Source organism: Ahaetulla prasina, chromosome 1 (genome assembly GCF_028640845.1).
Source record: "Ahaetulla prasina isolate Xishuangbanna chromosome 1, ASM2864084v1, whole genome shotgun sequence".
Taxonomy (NCBI): Eukaryota; Metazoa; Chordata; class Lepidosauria; order Squamata; family Colubridae; genus Ahaetulla; species Ahaetulla prasina.
The window spans coordinates 212,215,339-212,233,022 of record NC_080539.1 but is presented as its reverse complement, the minus strand read 5'-3'; the positions used below and the strand labels follow the sequence as shown (position 1 = coordinate 212,233,022).

Below are 17,684 nucleotides of genomic sequence, written 5' to 3'. Positions count from 1 at the left end.
CTCTGAGCTGCCCTTGAAGATTACTCAGAAACCGCGTCTGATGCAGAATGTAGTAGCCCGCATGCTGACTGGTGAGAGCTGGTTCCATAGTATATCTCTTACACCGCAAGAATTGTACTGGCTTCCAGTAGGTTTCGGAGTACAATGCTTAAAGCTTAAAGCAGTTCCAAACTTGGGCTAGAGTATCTTTTCCATAATGCTCTGACCAGCCTGTTTTTCTATACAGCAGGGATGCTCTATGTTTCTTCAGCTGGGAAGCAAAATGGGGTAGTAGCCTGGAAACAATACTCCACTGCTGCTTTAAACCTCCAGCAAAAGCAAACTCCAAGATTCAGATGGCTCTCTCACATTTCCAGGAAAGCAGTTCAAACTTGGCTTTTCAGACAAGCTTTACATTTTTGCCTATTGTCTTCTAATTCTGGATTTGTATGGGCTTGTATCATAGTTGGTTGTGATTTTTTAAAAATGTTTTTATTAAGTTGTTCTCTAAACTATCTAAAGTTTGTGCAATTGGGCAGTACATAAATACTGAAAAATAAATAAGTAAATATTTATATTTCTGAAATTAGAAATCAATAGTAAATTCCTATTAAAATTTGCCTTGAGTTCAGCTCTAGGTAAATAAAACAGTAATATACAGCCTCATGTACCTAGATCTACATTCAGCTAAGGCAGCAGAGTCCATATAGCTATAAGATTCCCTGCATTTTATTAAGTCCATTCTTTCTGCCAGGCTGAGCAGATATAAAGTCATGCCGCCAATGGGACATGCTGAAATTACACAGAATAGCTATGCTATTCCTCAGTGTTACCCATGCTACACCTATGATGATGCCCAGTTTAAGTTTCTATGGAGATTCTCAGTCATCCAGGTCATGGTTGTCACAAAGATGATTTTTCAAAAGGCAACTGGACTTTCTGGTTTTTCTTTGAAGACGTTTTGCTTCTCATCCAAGAAGCTTCTTCAGCTATAGAGCTGAAGAAGCTTCTTGGATGAGGAGCAAAACGTCTTCAAAGAAAAACCGGAAAGACCAGTTGCCTCTTGAGAAAGCACCTGTGGGACCTAGTCTAAGTCATTCCACTGAATGACTCCTTCAGTGGCAAAAGAACTCTTATCAGTCAAAACTGGTCAGGCTGACAAAGTCATGGAGGTATAGTGCTGCTTCTGCTGAATCCTATAACCATTTAAGCTGGTGAATCTTAAATAAAAGAACTGTATCCAAAGGTAGCAATAGCGTGTGGCTAAGTGACACTGTTTTTAATTACGAAAATTAAAACAAGCATTCCATAAACAACTTACTGCAAAACCTGACCATTCCTAATCTAAGAGAGCAAAGGCAAGACAATACATTAACTGAAAAATTAGCTGTTTGATTTAGAACAATATTTCTAACCATCCAATTCCAAACATAAAATCATAAACACAGTGAATGACTTAAGTCACATTATAAACTCCATACAGGGGCACACATACAGGATACTTCTTAAAACAGTATTAATTTCCAGCTCAAATGCCATAGAATTGGTAAGTATTTATTACTGCCTTTGTTAGCATGCAATATATTTCCTGCTGCATTTACATGGCAAAGTCTCTATTCAGAAAAATAAATAGAAACTGCATTGTGATTTTTAAACGCTTCCCCCCCCCCCGCTTATTAAACCGCAATCGCAATACCCGATAAGAAGAAAATATTGCAGTAATGCCAAGTACCTGAACCATCTGAAGTGGCTGGCTCCAGCGAAAAGGATCAGCATGAAGAAAGTGTGCGGTTGGGAGAGCTGTTTCGAAGACCCGGTAAATGCTCCTCCTGTGATTTCCACAATGCTAGCACCACACACCAAGCAGTCGGTGGTTAAAATTTAAAAAGCGAGACCATAGTGAAGCCTGGACTGTGATAAGAATCTCTTGTCTCCAAGAGCAAGCAGCCTCAGGAGAAAGTCACACAAACAATAAGGCTGACAGAGTCTCGGGAGGCTAAGCTAGTACTGTACTCTGAGGGGAGCAAACTGATGTTCTTTCCCAAACGGAAGAACTGAATACAGTCTTCCTCTTGACTCGAATTCAAAAAGATTACACATTAACAATTAATACACTTTAAATACCACCGAGAGCCGGCTGATTTACATCCTTTCGAATAGTAAAACAGTACGTCACTGCCAGAAGATCAGTGCCTGAAAACTGATCTTAGTGAGTTTTGTTAAGTAAAATTAAACATGCCAGGATGAATAATTGGTGAAATGTGTTGCTGTTAGTTGTTTGCTGATCAGAGAAGCTCCCAAGCTTGTCACAGTTGAAGACTGTTTAGTTAAAAATAAACTACCAAGTGTTTAATCCAATCTATTTTGGATATTTTAGGAAGGAGCTAAAGCATATAATTAACCTAATATATTGTGTAGGCAAATTTTAATAACTATATTACTCCGTATATGTGTTTTTTCTTTCCCATAAAAATATAAATAAATAATCCATATAAATGAGAGCTGCTATTCATTGTATTTATCTTATAATTCATAGTCAATGTAAAGGTTTAGCAATAAATAGAGTTTGCTTAGTAAGACAAAAGGCCTATCTAATTTGGCATTTGGATCTTATAATATGCAAAAGATGCCTATGGATCATTCATAAGTGAAATGGAAATATGAAAGTATTCTTCTGAATATCTGAACAGAGTTGCCTGAATGGACAGGAAATAGATTTGATAAATAAAATTTAAAAAAAAACTTAAAACATATATAAAGGATTTTAATTTTTATTCAAATAATCTAGTTCTTTTAAAAAAAATCTTTAAACAAAATTTAATCTAACCAAAAATGTTAAACTAAAGCTTATATTATTTTATCTTTGAAATATCATAATTGAATTCACTGCTACGAAAGTCAATCTAGAGGTAATATATAATAATATTCTTATTTCTATGTTTGAACTATGTAAGCAGAGCAATATAATTACCCCTCAAATTAGAATAGAATAGAATAGAATTTTTTTTTTTTTATTGGCCAAGTGTGATTGGACACACAAGGAATTTGTCTTGGTGCATAGGCTCTCAGTGTACATAAAAGAAAAGATACATTCATCAAGGTACAATGTTTAAGACTGATACACCAAACAATAGGGGCATGAGCCCAGGAATTAATGGAAAATTCCAGTTGTCCATTCAGTACTTGGCCTTCCCAGATGCTTCCAGAAGGCTGTAAATATAATCTCTAAATAAAAGGTCTTATTTGATATCTTTGATCATCAGTCTCTTTCTTTAAAGAGCTTTGTCCCAAGGTAAAATAAATTGAGTTTAAGCCACTGAGGCTTAAGTTAATCACAACTGGTTTATTGATTTTACAAAATATTACAACATGCATGTCAATGTAGATAGTGTGAGCAAACATTATACAGGTAGTCCTTGACCACACTTGAGTCCAAAATTTATATTGCTAAGTGAGAAATTTGTTAAGTGAGTTTTGCCCCATTTTACGACTTCTCTTGCCACATTTGTTAAGTGAATCACTGCAGTTGTTAGGTTTATAATATGGTTAAATGAATCTGGCTTCCCCATTGACTTTGCTTGTCATAAGGTCACAAAAGGTGATCACGTTTACATCCAAATGTGACTCTGTGACTCTGGACGGGATGCTACAATGGTCCTGCGAAAAATGGTCATAAGTCACTTTTTTCACTGCTGGTGTAACTTCAAACAGTCACTAATCGAACTGTTGTAAATCAAGGACTACCTTTATTTTTAAACATTTTTGAACATCCAAATTAGTTTCAAATGAATTTATTTGCATTATTCCTAATGATGATTATTACATTATTTAACTGCTATTTAGGAAATAAGCAAAACCTGACAAACGTTATATTATTTTCCCTTCAGATCTGAATTATCTTGCCTCAAAATATAATCCTCAATTTATAACTGTTCGTTTAGTGACTGTTCAAACTTACCAAGGCATTGAAAACAATGACTTATGACCACTTTTCACATTTACGACCATTGCAGCATGGTCACTGCAGCTTTTCACACTTACGACCATTGCACCATTAATCAAAATTCAAAGGCTTGGCAACTGGCATGTATTTATGACAATTGCAGTGTCTCAGGGTCATGTGGTTACCTTTTGCGACTCTTCAACATGCAAAGTCATTGGGGAAGCCAGATTCACTTAACAACCCTGTTGCTAACTTAACTGCTACGTGATTCACTTAACAACTGTGACAAGAAAGGCCGCAAAATGGGTCAAACTCATTTAACTATCTTGCTTAGTAAGGAAATTTTGAACTCAGTTGTGATCGTAAGTCAAAGATTATGTTTAATTTTTTTTTTGCTGAGAAAGAGAATATATTGAAATACATTCAGAAAAGTTTACAAAGTCTGTTAATGAATATTTTATTTTAAACAATAGCTTTAGGTATAAAGTAAACAAACTATTTGATCAACTACTATATCATATATATTAGAAGGCAAACAGACATTAGAGGGGTCCAAATCATTGCCCATTTTTATTTTCAGAGATTTTTCCATGCCGTGTTTTCTTTCAATTTCTAACAAAATTGGCACTAGTACCATATATTTCCAATTTACATGAAATTATTTTGTTAAATACAGCACATCAAGGGACAGACTTGTGCCTTAACACATTTCCTAAACTTTGTAGTTTTTAACTGAAATGGCAGCTAATCAAGACATTTCCCTTGCTCAAGGATTAATTAATAAATAAATAAAACAATTAAGCTATTGCACAACAGAAAGGGGGATATTGACTGGTTATTTTTCAAACATTCTTTTTAACAGCCAGCAGATGTCAACATAAATCCACTATATGCCTCAACTCTACCCCAGATCTCGCCAGGCTGGTTAAAAACATGATGTTAAGAGAAGTTTCTCCCTATCAAGGGCAGGCATTCATTTGAATATACAGTCAAAATCTATGTATAATAAATTATTTCATGTTGGAAAATAAGAGCATGGCAAACATTAGATTTTCCTTTTATTTTCTGCATCATGCTACCAGTAAAAAGGTATCAAAAATTTGCTTACATTCTTTAACTTTAGCCTTATTTTTAACTATCTGAACTTCTATGAATGTTTAGGCATACTTAATCTCAATTATCCACAAAATGCTTCTTTCCATCGGGGTCAAATAACTTACAACTCATATAGAAGGTGTTTGTGTGTTTGTGTGTTTGTGTGTGTGTAAATGTAAAGCCTACTTTCAGTTCAACTATGATAATTCAGTTTTCTTGGTAACAATATGGAAGTGATTAGCCAGTGCTTTCTACTGAATGTTTGGGCAATTTCTAGTCTATAATCCTTGTATTTCCTGGCAGTTTCCCATGAAAGTACTATCCGGGGCCAGCCTTGCCTAAGTTTTTGAAATCAACTGAGATTTTGCTAGCTACTACATAAATATGGTATTCTCAGAAAGTTTTCATAGCACAAATTCTAGAATCACTAATTGCCAAATCCTAGAGGCATGCTGTTATAGAATTAGTTAAAGGTCTTTATAGAATTAATTAAAAGTCTTTAAATAATGCTATATTCTCTCTCCCAACCTTATTAAATACATTAGATTAGCCTTCTTCAACCATGTTGAGATTACAACACCACAGATATTCCTAGTTTATCTAGCATGGAAGTCAATCTTGTGACATCACATTGCCACCATATGACATTTCCTCATGTTTTTCCCCTTCGTGGAGCTGGGGTGAGCATGGCCTGTGTGCGATGCATCTGGCCTGCGGACCACCAGTTTGATACCCCTGTTAGAGGAAGGATTTCTATGAGTGGCCACAACAGAGAGTTAACAGAGCAACAGTACTGTCTTTTTACCAAGCCAACAGCTAAAAGGATTTGGGTATCCAGAGAATGTGGACATTTGCAAATATATTCAGCACATTCCTTGAATCTCCAGACTATTCTCTTTGGTTGCAATACAGACTGTACCTCTAGAATAGAATAGAATAGAATAGAATAGAATAGAATAGAATAGAATAGAATAGAATAGAATAGAATAGAATTTTTATTGGCCAAGTGTGATTGGACATACAAGGAATTTGTCTTGGTGCATATGCTTTCAGTGTACATAAAAGAAAAGATACTCTAAAATAAACTGCTGCTTTAAGATGTAATAAAGATGGCAGTTAGCCCTAATAAATACATTTTAAAAAAACACCATAACCTGATCACAGGTCCTTGCCTAAAAACTTTTAATTCTACCTTAGAGACATAAAAATTTTCTGGCTTGCTTTACCAGTTCATTTTTTGGGATAATCCCTAACTGTAAGAGATTGGAAACTTCAGCTGGAATTCTAGGAGCAGTTTATTTTACTTGCTGTGACTAAATGCGGCTTCAAGGATTCTAGTTTGGAGCTCCCTCCATCATCTCATTTCTTCAGAAAAATCAGCTTAACTGTTCATCATGGAACCTGGTTGTCTGCCTTTCTATAGGTCTGGAGAAATGTTCTTTGCTTCTCCAGGCTCTAGTACTTCCTCTTGAGATCAATTGTCCTTGGAGCTCTTCTGGTCCCTCATTCTGAAACTATCCTATCCTCTTTCAGGGAATCATTTTGCCTCACTCTGATGTCTCACATGTCCCTCGATTCCTCTCTCACATTTCAAGATGAACCTTTTTAAATGGAAGCTTCCTTGAGGCTAGGATTCTAAGATGACTTTTAGCATTTACTTTCTTCAAGAAAAGGGGAGGAACGTTGGGTTGTTTCCCTGTTCTTCATATTAATCAGATATGTTTGGGGAGGGAATCTATTTGTCCTTTTGCTCCTGCCTTAGAGGTGTTTGCCTGTGTGAGAAGAAGGACTTGCCAGATTCATCTAATGAACACAGGGGTGCCCATTTGCTACAAGGATTATGTAACAATTTGAGAATAACAACTGATTCTATTACTGGATACTGACACTTAATTCAGATAAGGATCTAATGATCATGGCAGGTTCTGCTGTTGTCCAGTCCTTCCACTATATTTAAGAACATTCTTCTGCTTGTATTACCTAGACCCTGAATCAATACAATATTGTCACATAAAAGGGAAAAAACATTTTAATTATGGTGGTTGATAATGGCAAGTATTGAATAGATTATTTTTGTAAGCATGATATACTTTTTTTCAGGACCCTTTTGGTATAAATATTGATAACCGTTACAAGTGCTTGGGTATTGACAGGCAAAATTCCAAATACACAGCCCACATTTACTCTTTTGATGGAGGGATTCTTTACAATATTTGCCCACATGTATGTAGAACCCACGTATCAGTTTTGTTCTATGCATACAGCATCAATTACTCAAACTTGGCATTAATGGTTATTAATGATATAGTACTGTGTCTCTTTGTTGTGATGTTATAATTTTAATGCCATTAATGTGTTAATAATGGGCCGGGATAGCTCAGGCTGTTAAGAAGTCTGTTATTAGAACACAGTAGCCTGCAATTACTGCAGGTTCAAGCCCGGCCCAAGGTTGACTCAGCCTTCCATCCTTTATAAGGTAGGTAAAATGAGGACCCAGATTGTTGGGGGGGCAATAAGTTGAATTTGTAAAAAATATACAAATAGAATGAGACTATTGCCTTATACACTGTAAGCCGCCCTGAGTCTTCGGAGAAGGGCGGGGTATAAATGTAAACAAAAACAAAAAAAAAGTGAAAGTGAACTCTTATGTGTGAAATACCACATTTCAACATCCTGTGCAGATGCTTTGTGCGGTTGCACTACGTATTACTATGAACTTAAGAACCTAGAGATGTACAATATGTATTTCTTGCCTCTTTTGTATGCCTTCATTCCAAAATTCCAACCATAAACAAATAAAGGTAATCCATTTAGTTGGATAAGAATAAAGCTTATCTCTACCTCTCATAAGCAAACCAAAAATATTAAGGAGTATCAAAAGTGGTTTAGCTAAGAGAAATGCTTCTAATGTAAGGCATATGAAGTGAACAAGTCATTATGTTTTCTAACTATAGCTTTGCAGAGAAGAAATTCAAGTGAAAGACAAAAATGTCTTTTGTCCTGCTGTGTGTAATTTTTAGATTCTTGTCTGAAAGAGAGAAACCAGTTCAGCTAGTGACAAAGGAAATGAAATGGTAATGCTGTTAAGCAAATGTAAAACTCATTCTCCAACAGTTATTGGATGGGGTCAATATAAGACTAAGCATACTTTTTTAATATATCGGTATACTGTATATACACTCTGTATTGTGATACTTCCCCTGATCCTCAAAGTTGCAGAATGCATACTGAATTTCTAATGTTGGATGACAGTGTGTAAAATGCCTTTTCCTTCATACTAGGTATTGCAGTCTGTATACACATTCGCACAGACAGTCTGTATCTCTGTGCGTATGTGTATATGCGCACATGCAGATACTGGTGGGACAGCATGAAATCACACTTCAGAAAAATCAATTCCTACTTTGTTTTTGTTTTTTTAAAAGAGTGGCGGGAGTCCAGCAATGTGTTATATGTGGAAAATGATACATGCAGTGCAGGCGGTGTCCTAATTTCAATATCAATATCAGAGTTTTAAGGAAGAAACCCAGTAATAGATGTATGAAATATTTGTCTGAGAGACTTGAGAATCACTATTAGCTTGGGATCCACTTTGTACTAAACAGATCCACTTTGTTGTTCTACTAAAATGGAAAGCATTCAAGGTCAGCATGTTTCTTAATACAGAACTTTTTGTAAATGCTCTGTTCACTATATCTCTTCTTAGACACACCTTTTATAAATATTTTACTTAATTTAGAGCAATCCAATAGCCTTCTATGAATAAATGCTAATTACCATGCATCCTTTCTTTAACACAATTCTTTTAAACCATATGTTAAAAATGAAAAAAGGTGACTGCCACCGTTCATATGTAAATCTCAGCAGGTTATATTATTCTGAGTTTACAACTGCAGAAAGATAAATGCTAGCCAGATATTATTTGATGTAGAATTTGCGTCACTGCTAACTGAGAGTAGGATGCCCTTAATAGAATCTGCAGTAAAATTAATTCATGTTACTATCACTATATGACAAATAATTAGACTGTTATTTGAAATGTTACCCTTATTTGGAATTGCAATTGAATTAATCCTTTGTTTAAATAAAGATAAGGGCATATAAGACTACATAATTCTTATACAGTTAATGTTGTTTGAATCTGAACTTATTTTTGCTTTTATTTTTTATATCTTTTTCTTTCTGTTGCGAACTATTTTCTTACAGTTGCTGCTAGTATTCCCTCAAAAGAACTAGTAAATGCAGCTTAATAAAAAATAAATGACATTATTTGAAATAGTGCCCAAATATCTATTTTGTACTAGCTTTCGTGAAAAACATTGTATAGATCTTTCTCTATATTGTATCTTTTTATGGTTAGCAGGAATTTTTATCCCACATCTTTTTGTGGGATAAATATATTTCTTATATTATAACTCAACTCAAGTAATTTTCTCTTAGTAAGTGCATAGGAATTTACAATATACCTGTAGCATTAATATTTTTCCTTTGCTATTTATTATTTTTTAGAGTCAAATCTAGGCATAATTTCAAAGCGGCAAAATGCTCATCAATTTCAGGAGAGTGAAAAGTGCTTGATTATTGGCAAATAATAATAATAAAAAAAACAGAGACAAGGTCAGAGATTAAAAAGTTAAGTATGCCTAAACTTTCGGGGCACTATTGTGATTGTACAAAATATTATTGTCCAAAGATGGCTCTGAATATTTGCCATGTGACTTTAGGCAGCTGCTTTGCCAAGGAGCATGTTTAGCTCTTTTACTGCACTGGTTCCTCACACCTTACTTTTCTTCCCTTTCCCTTCCCTTTCTGCTCCCCCTCCTTCACCTCTAATCCCTGTCTAAAATTTGTTATCTAAAATTGGAAACAGACTCTTACGAATTTTATTTAGTTTTTTAATATTACAGGTAGTCCTCGGTTAACAATGGGTTTTCAGATTTTCCATCCCTAAGTGATATAGTCATAAAATGTGATCTCAAGTGAGTGCATTACTTAGTGACAACAATCCCAGCAGTCTCTGTTGTTATTGTTAAGCAAGAATTGTGGGTCATGAAACAAGGACCTCCTCAGAACTTCTCGGTGGTTTCCAACAAGTCAAGTCACTTGGAAAACTGGCAGGAAGTCTCAAGTTCCAGGTAGCTCACAAGCAAGGTGGCAGGTGGATAAGTGGCTGCTATGGTCCAGTGCTAGTGCAGCTGAGCTGAGGATGACTGCTGTCAGGGATAGGAGGGCATGCAAGCCTCTCTATGCTCTTCCATTCTCAGCTGACTTTTGCCATCTTCTTCCTCCACCTTCCCAGCCCTTCATGAAGAGCACGGCCAGCACTGCGGAATGAAGCCCTAGCCATTTTAGCTACCCTGCACTCCACAATCCCTATCACCCTCCACTCTACCACCCCTTGACCTTAGCTTTCTTCTTGCTCCGGCTGAGGCACATGTTGTTTAACTTTGGTTTAATGAATAAAGCAAAATTATCTGAAATTATTTATTTACAGTCACATCAGTTAGTGTTTTATAGCATACAAAGGCAAAACTAAACAAAATTGCATTCTGCCTTAGCGTGATGCTCGAAATATTCCATACGCTCCCTAGGAGAGACTGGTTCTGATTTCCTAGTTTAGTTCCTCTTACAAAGCTATTCAGACTAGAACCGTGATGGCGAACCTATGACACGCATGCCAGAGGTGACACGCAGTGCCCTCAATGTGGGCACACAAGCCGTGCCCCCAGTTCAGCTCTGCTGTGCACCTCCCCCAGCCAGGTGGTCTTTGGGACTCTGCTGCACATGCACAGGGCACATGCGGGGTGTGTGTGTTCACACTTGCAGGGGGTATGTGCAGGGGCGGGTGGATGTGGGGCTACGTGTGCATGTGCAAAGGGCGCATGCATGGGGACCGTGCACACATTGCATTTTGGAGGCTTGCACTTTGGGCACTCAGTCCTAAAAAGGTTAGCCGTCATTGGACTAGAACATTCAAATTGCCCAGCTATTAAACTTCAGATTATTTTTTTTCTATGTTAAAAGGAAGCACTGCAGACCAGGAATCAAGAAACCTTTCAATGACTATTTCTTTATAGTGTTCATTTTCTTGTGCTTCCAAAATAAAAGAGCTAAATATTCCCACTCACATACACCCACAGACCTAGATATAAATACACTAAGACTCTAAAATATAAATATCTGCCTATAACGCATAGTGTCCTGAAACATCATATCCAGCTCTTAAAACAAATTCCTAGTGTTTAATCAGCAAAATCAATTAAACAACATATTCCTGAAAAAAAATATATGGCAAAAGACCATTTTGGAGGAGAACCAGTGATTTAAACAAAAAACAGTAGAGATTAAAGGAAGAAATATTTTGGCATATAACTGTATAATACTCAGAGGAAGTGGGAAGATGACTGCTTAATGTACAATTTAAATTGGTGGTGGTTATTGATAAAGACTGTTAAAAATGTCATACCAAAAAAAAAAATCTAGCTATATGATTTCTCCTCCTTAGTAATATTGTTCCTCCCTTTGAATTTCCTCTGCAAATTCAGTTACTAAGGAATATAACCTCTGCACTGCAGTATTGACAAACAGTTTCTGGCAGCTGATGCCCATGAAATTATGTTACAGTGAAATATCTAACAGAAAAGCTACATAAATAAATAGATCCCCAAGAGTAATCTATGTAAGTCCAATGTGATTTCTGAGATTTCCAAGAAAATATTTTTTTTCTCCTTTCAGAATAAAGCTCTTTTGTATTTCTGCATGTGAATTACTTTGTCATATTAAACTCTAATCTGGAAGTGTCACAGGTTTCTCTTAGGAGAGACAGTATCAACAATGCAATGGTCCAAAAGCTTTAGAGTTGTAAGCAAACATGTCTATTGGCAGACACATTTGCTTGGTGGAAAGATTCTTTTTCCCCCCAGTGTATCCCTTAAAGGTCCTTCAATTCTGCTCCTAAGGTCAAGGGACTTCAAAAGATGTCTTGGGAATGGAAAAGGAAGTCCCATTGTATAAGTGGACACGGTCAAAGTTCTGAAGGATCAAGCTGAATATCCATCCCTGATAAAATTTCAACATCGGAAAGAAGGGACATAATGATTTTAACGTGTCTTGGATAATAAAACATACCAAATTTGATTGATCTTCCCTCCCTTTCCTTTCCACGCATATACAGAATTTTGTCACAAAATCTCTAGGGGATAGTTTTCATATAAAGTCAAGACTAATTTTGAGAAAGGGAGTTGGCTTACCTGAACTCCTGTTCTGTCGATTGGAGGGCCAGCAGTCAGGAAAGGGTTATTTCTTGTCTTATGTCTGAGGACTGAGTCTGCAAGCTGTTAAGCTCCTCCTCTTCCTTTTGCTTCCCAGCTTTCAGATGAAGGAGATGCGGCAGACTGATATGCTGAGCTGAAATGATATGGTTAGTGCCCCCTCCCACCCAGGAGCAAGGGTCAAAAAAATTCCAGAGGACAGGACCGGTTCAGAAAGGGTGGGGCTGACTGCTGGTCCTCCAATCGACAGAAAAGGAGTTCAGGTAAGCCAATTCCCTTTCTCTTCGATTGTAGGGCCAGCAGTCAGGAAAGGGACATGCCAAAGCAGAAGCTCTATAGGGAGGGAGAACCCTGGTCCTGTGAGGATGTCCCTGCAAGAACCTGTTGGAGAACTCTAGGGCCGAATGCCGCCTCCACCAAAGCATAACTGTCCAATTTATAGTGGTGGATGAAAGGCGACGGTGAGGACCAAGTGGCTGCCCTGCACACCTCTTCTAAGGACGCCTGAGTTGCCCAAGCCGCGGAAGTAGCGGCGCTATGGGTGGAAAGGGCAGCAATATGGTGTGGAACCGGTAAGGCCTGGGCCATATAGGCTTTGGCAATCGTGGCCCACAGCCAGCGGCCCAAGTGGCTGAAGTAACCTTGAGGCCAAGAGTAGCAGGTTGAAAGGATACGAAGAGCGCCTCCATCCTCCTGAGGGAGGAAGTTCGTTTAAGGTAAATTCGGAGGGTGTGCCATGAATGTTCCAGAGTGTGGGAAGGATTTGGGCAGAAATTGGGAAAGACCAATTCCTGAGCCCTGTGGAACATAGAGTTGACCTTAGGGAGGAACGTAGGGTCTAGCCTCAGGACAACCCTGTCTTGGTGGAATATGCAGAGGTCCTGCCTGGTGGAAAGGGCAGCCATCTCTGAAATCCGGCGAGCCGATGTTATGGGTACCAGGAAGGTGACCTTATAGGAGAGAAACTTAAGACTTAACCTCCCTCAACAGCTCAAAGGGATCCCAGGTAAGGGCCGATAGCACCTTGGGAAGATCCCATGAGGGTTAGTGATGTAGTGAGGGATCGGGGGGGCGGTGTCAGAGGTTAGTGGCACCCCTAAGGAATTGTCGAATCAGAGGGCTCAGAAAGGGGACCCCTGGGAGTACATGACCAGATGGATGAAAGGGCGGATACCTGTCTGAGAAGTGTGTTTGGCGACAGCCCGGCCTCCAGTCCATCTTGTAAGAAATCCAAAATCCGTGTCGCTGAAGCCTCTGTGGTGATCAGGCCCTCATAACTCATAAACGCTGACCAAGTCGAGTTGTAAATCCGGGTGGTAGAAGGGCGCTGAGCCGCTTGGAGGGTGGGGATTACTCGAGGCGACACGTTGAGCCCCTTCAGCAGTTGCTGCTCAACTGCCAAGCGGTTAACTGAAGCCATTCTGCAGACGGGTGTGTCAGAGACCCTTGTGTGAGCATCCTGATGTGGATGTAGTTGCCGGGGGGTCTGACCGATAAGGCCTGCAGGTCCGCGAACTAGGGGCGGCGCGGCCAGTGAGCAGCTATCAAAATCAGCTTTGCCTGTTCTTCCAGCAATTTCCGGACTACCCTGGCTAATAGGGGAACGGGGGGGGGGGAAGGCATACAGAAGGCCCAGAGGCCAAGGATTGCGCAGTGCATAGATGCCCTCCGTTCCTAGAGTCGGAAATCTGCAGAAGAATCGAGTTGGATGGTCTGGGTGGCAAATAGGTCAACCTGTGGGACCACTGGATGACGAACAGGTGAGAGTTAAAGCCCTGTCCATGCTGCTCATGTGGAACCGGCTGAATTGCCCGAATTTCTAGAAGATGTTTTATTGCTGAGTCCATCAGGAGCTGCTTTGACTGATCCCGCGATAAGGGGCAATGGAGAAATAGAGTCGGGGGTGGGTGGAGAGAAACTCTAGGGAGAGGCCTGACCAGACCGTCTCCCTGATCCACGCATCCGTGCTGGTTGCCTCCCACTGGCTGGCCAGGTGGCCCCCTATGGGAGGAACGGATGATCTGTCAGCGGTATTGGTGGAAGAGGCGTCCCCTACTGCCTCGAAAGGGGCACTTGGAAGCGCCTCGTTGCCCATCTACCTTGTTGTCTGCCTGTCTGGGAGAGAAGACATGTTGAGGACGGTTCCCTGAGAGCCCTGTTTCTGAACTCCGAAAGGGCCGAAAGGAGGGAGAGAGGCAAGACTCGGCCCTGAAAGACAAGTTTGGCAGAACCTTACGCTTGTCCCTGGTCTCTATTAAAAGAGGTTCCAGGGGGGCTCCAAACAGTTTTTCCCCTGAATAAGGAGAGGAGGCTAAATGCCATTTATTCTTGGCATCCACCTGCCACTGGTGGAGCCAAAGTAGGCGGCGTGAAGCCACAATGGCCTCGATGGACTTGGCAGAAAACCGGGACACGTTTAAGGTGGAGTCAGCAGAAAATTCCAGGGCCACAGTGATTTTGTTAATGTCCTGTTGCAACCGAGTGTCAGAAGCAGGAAGCCTCTCTTGGAGCTGTTTAAGCCAAAGGAGGGAGGCACAATTGAAAAAAGAAGATGCCATAGAGGCCTTGATAGACCAGGCAGCCGCCTGGTGGGCTTTGACGAGGGAGTGTTCTGACCTCTTATCCTTGGGATGGAGGCTTTCCTCCAGCGGGCCTGTCAGGATCTATGGAGCCGAAAGGGCCACTATAGGTGAATCCACCAGTGGCACCTGCAGAAGGTCTGCAAGTTCAGGGGCCAAATTGTAAATGTGCCTATCTAGGATATTTGCATAAGGGCCAACGCAGAGGTTGACCATTGGCACTGCATTACATCCCTAAATAGTCTGGGGGCAGGTACCTCCTCGGATTCCGCTGTAGGTTCCTCAAACAAAGGAATGGATATCTGAGCAGATGATCAAGCCAGTTCAGCAAGGATGCGTGGAGAGCCCAGCTTGGTGGTAATCTTCGCCTTGGGTAACAGTGATCAGAAAAGTTGGAGTTTGAATAGCCCCACAAACAATGGCTGATCCGGGGACAGGTCCTCATCATCCAACAAGTCTTGGTCCCGGATGTCATCACCTGCTAATGATACCTGACTCGGCGAAGCCACAGAGTAATCATGAGTCTGAGAAGGAGCCTGTCTACTGATAATTGAAACCTATAGTCGTGGGATTCCACACACTCAGAAACCCAGGAGCTGCTTCTGCGCTCGAGTTCAGCAGCCAGATCTTTCTGGATCGCCTCTTGAATGATAATGGCGAGGTCAGGGGGAACCTGAGCCTCAGTCCCTGTAGCTGGTGTAGCAATTTGAGGTTCAACAGGGTCTGGTGGGGAAGCTATCTGCTCTGCTTGTGGATCAGGAGGCAAAATAGGACCAAAAAGATGTGCATTAACCTCCCCAGGCTTGGAGACTGATGATGAAGCTTCATGTTCTGTCCCCCTCCCCACCTCACATAGAAGAACGCAGGAGCGAGCGTCTAACAGTCATTTATTCTACAACCGACCTGAATTTCCTTTGTGGATAAAAGACTTGGCAGCTACAGTTCAAATGCCTGCCAAGTTCCTTATCGCTGTCAGAGACAGGAGTCCACTTGTCTGTAGGCTGTTGCCGGGGCAGCCAAGAGTTCACAGAATAATTCCTTCACACAGTCCAGGCCTTAAGTCAAAAATAACTGATCAGAAGTTCATGCTTTGTAGTTTTTGTCCGTCACGGGGGCTACAGAGCAACTCCACCTGCTTTTGTCCCCTGTGGGGTGTGGCTCAGTGACTCAGCACTCTCTGGGCCTGCCATACCTCTTCCTTTGCTGCGCACACTTCTCCTTCCGACGCTGCCTGGGATCAATCCAAGATTGATCCTCCTCACCCTCTGTCGGTGGGGACTCCGACACGCCTTCTTCCTTGCCTTCAGCTGGCACTGAGCTGAGGCATTGCCATAAACGAGGGACCTGGAGAGGCCGACAAGGCCTCCTCCCCCTCACTCTCAGAGTCATCCTCCTCCATGAGGACAGGCTCAGGAGCCGGAGTCACAACCCTTCATCAGGGGACAGGGCCAAGGAAGTATCTTGCCCTGGGTTAGTCTGCGGAGCCTCCTGTGGACTAGGACCCGAAGGCTGTGGAGCCGGGTGGCAGGGGTGGCAGAAACCACAGTCTAGGAGGAGGACCCCTGCATGGTGGATTTACGAATGGCCCATTCAATAACCTTTTCCAGAGCCTTGTGGCACTTGAGAGCCTCCTTTTCAGTGGTTCCCGAACCTTTAGTTGCCCTGGGCAAGGAAGTGTGGGAAGACATGGAACGTTTGCTGGCCTGGGATGGTCCTGGGTTCTCTCTGGGTACAAAGCCCTGTTTACTGGGGCGATTAGAAGAAGCAGCAGCCATTTTGAAACTGCCGAGGCAAAGCCTCTAAGGCAGCACGTGGCAACCTGTAATGGCGGCTGCAGCTCTGACGGACCACTTCTCTGCCCACTCATAAAAGGAAGAAAGCTGGATCCCCAGGCTCCTCCAAGATAAGCCCTGAACCGGAGAGGTCTTACCAAAGGTAGGGCGATCCGAACCTCCGCGCTGCTGTGCTCGCTGCCAAAAACCTAAAAGGGAGATTTCCGTGGAGCTCGTTCCTTCTCCAGGGTCAGGAAGCCTCCGCGACCCCCTCCAGCAAATCTGGCGGCCATGTGTGCGAATGGTGTCGGAAGCCTCTGAAATCCCCAGCGTAGTTAAGAAGGCATGTGGGCAAAGTCCAGGGATGCTCTAAGCTCTGCCAGCCAGAAGAGCAGCCACTGAAGGGTGGCCTTTGGTGGTTTTCGGCTAAAGCCGGTCGCGCTGGAGTTTGCAAGATTTAAATCCAGTTCCTGGAAAAACCTGCAATTCAGCTAAAGCGGCTTCAGCAGGGTCAGGCATGAGCCTTTCACGCTGGAGCAGAGGCTCAACCGATGACAGGGAGCCCTTTGCAATAAATGCCCTTAAAGGGGCCTAAGTGGGGCCCTTCACCCTGGAAGCTCAACCAAATTTTTAATGGGAGCAAAACAATCTGAACGAGAGCAAAAAAGGTAGAAAAACCTAGTTTTTGCCAGCAGCTCAGCAAAAAATGTCTTGTCCAGATCAGATTGAGTCTGAAAGCTGGGAAGCAAGAGGAAGAGGAGAAGCTTAACAGCTTGCAGACTCAGTCCTCAGACATCAGACAAGAGATAACCCTTTCCTGACTGCTGGCCCTACAATTGAAGAGAAAAGTTTCAAGAGCTAGGTTCCAATTTTGATAAGACAAAAATAAATAAAATTTGATAGGATTAAAAGAACCAGTTTGGCATAGTGATAACGGTATTGGCTAAGAGACTATGAGTTCCTTAGGCATGAAATACCAATTAGGTATCTTTGGGCCAATCACTTTTTTGGGGCCCAACTAACTTCACAGGGGTGTTATTGGCAG

The 17,684-nt window shown here is 41.2% G+C and overlaps 1 protein-coding gene across 2 annotated transcripts in view; it reads right to left on the bottom strand.

The window, feature by feature from the left end:
- Window positions 1-17,684, bottom strand: part of ZNF385B (zinc finger protein 385B) — a 298,732-nt gene that overhangs the window by 61,780 nt on the left and 219,268 nt on the right. The window contains exon 1 of one of the 2 annotated variants that reach the window (XM_058189530.1): window positions 1,712-1,929. The exons of the other annotated variant lie outside the window; for it this stretch is intronic. Coding sequence (XP_058045513.1) covers window positions 1,712-1,720 — 9 coding nt within the window. The 5' untranslated portion in view covers window positions 1,721-1,929. Of the gene's footprint in view, window positions 1-1,711; window positions 1,930-17,684 lie in introns of those variants that run through there. 2 annotated transcript variants of the gene reach the window in all.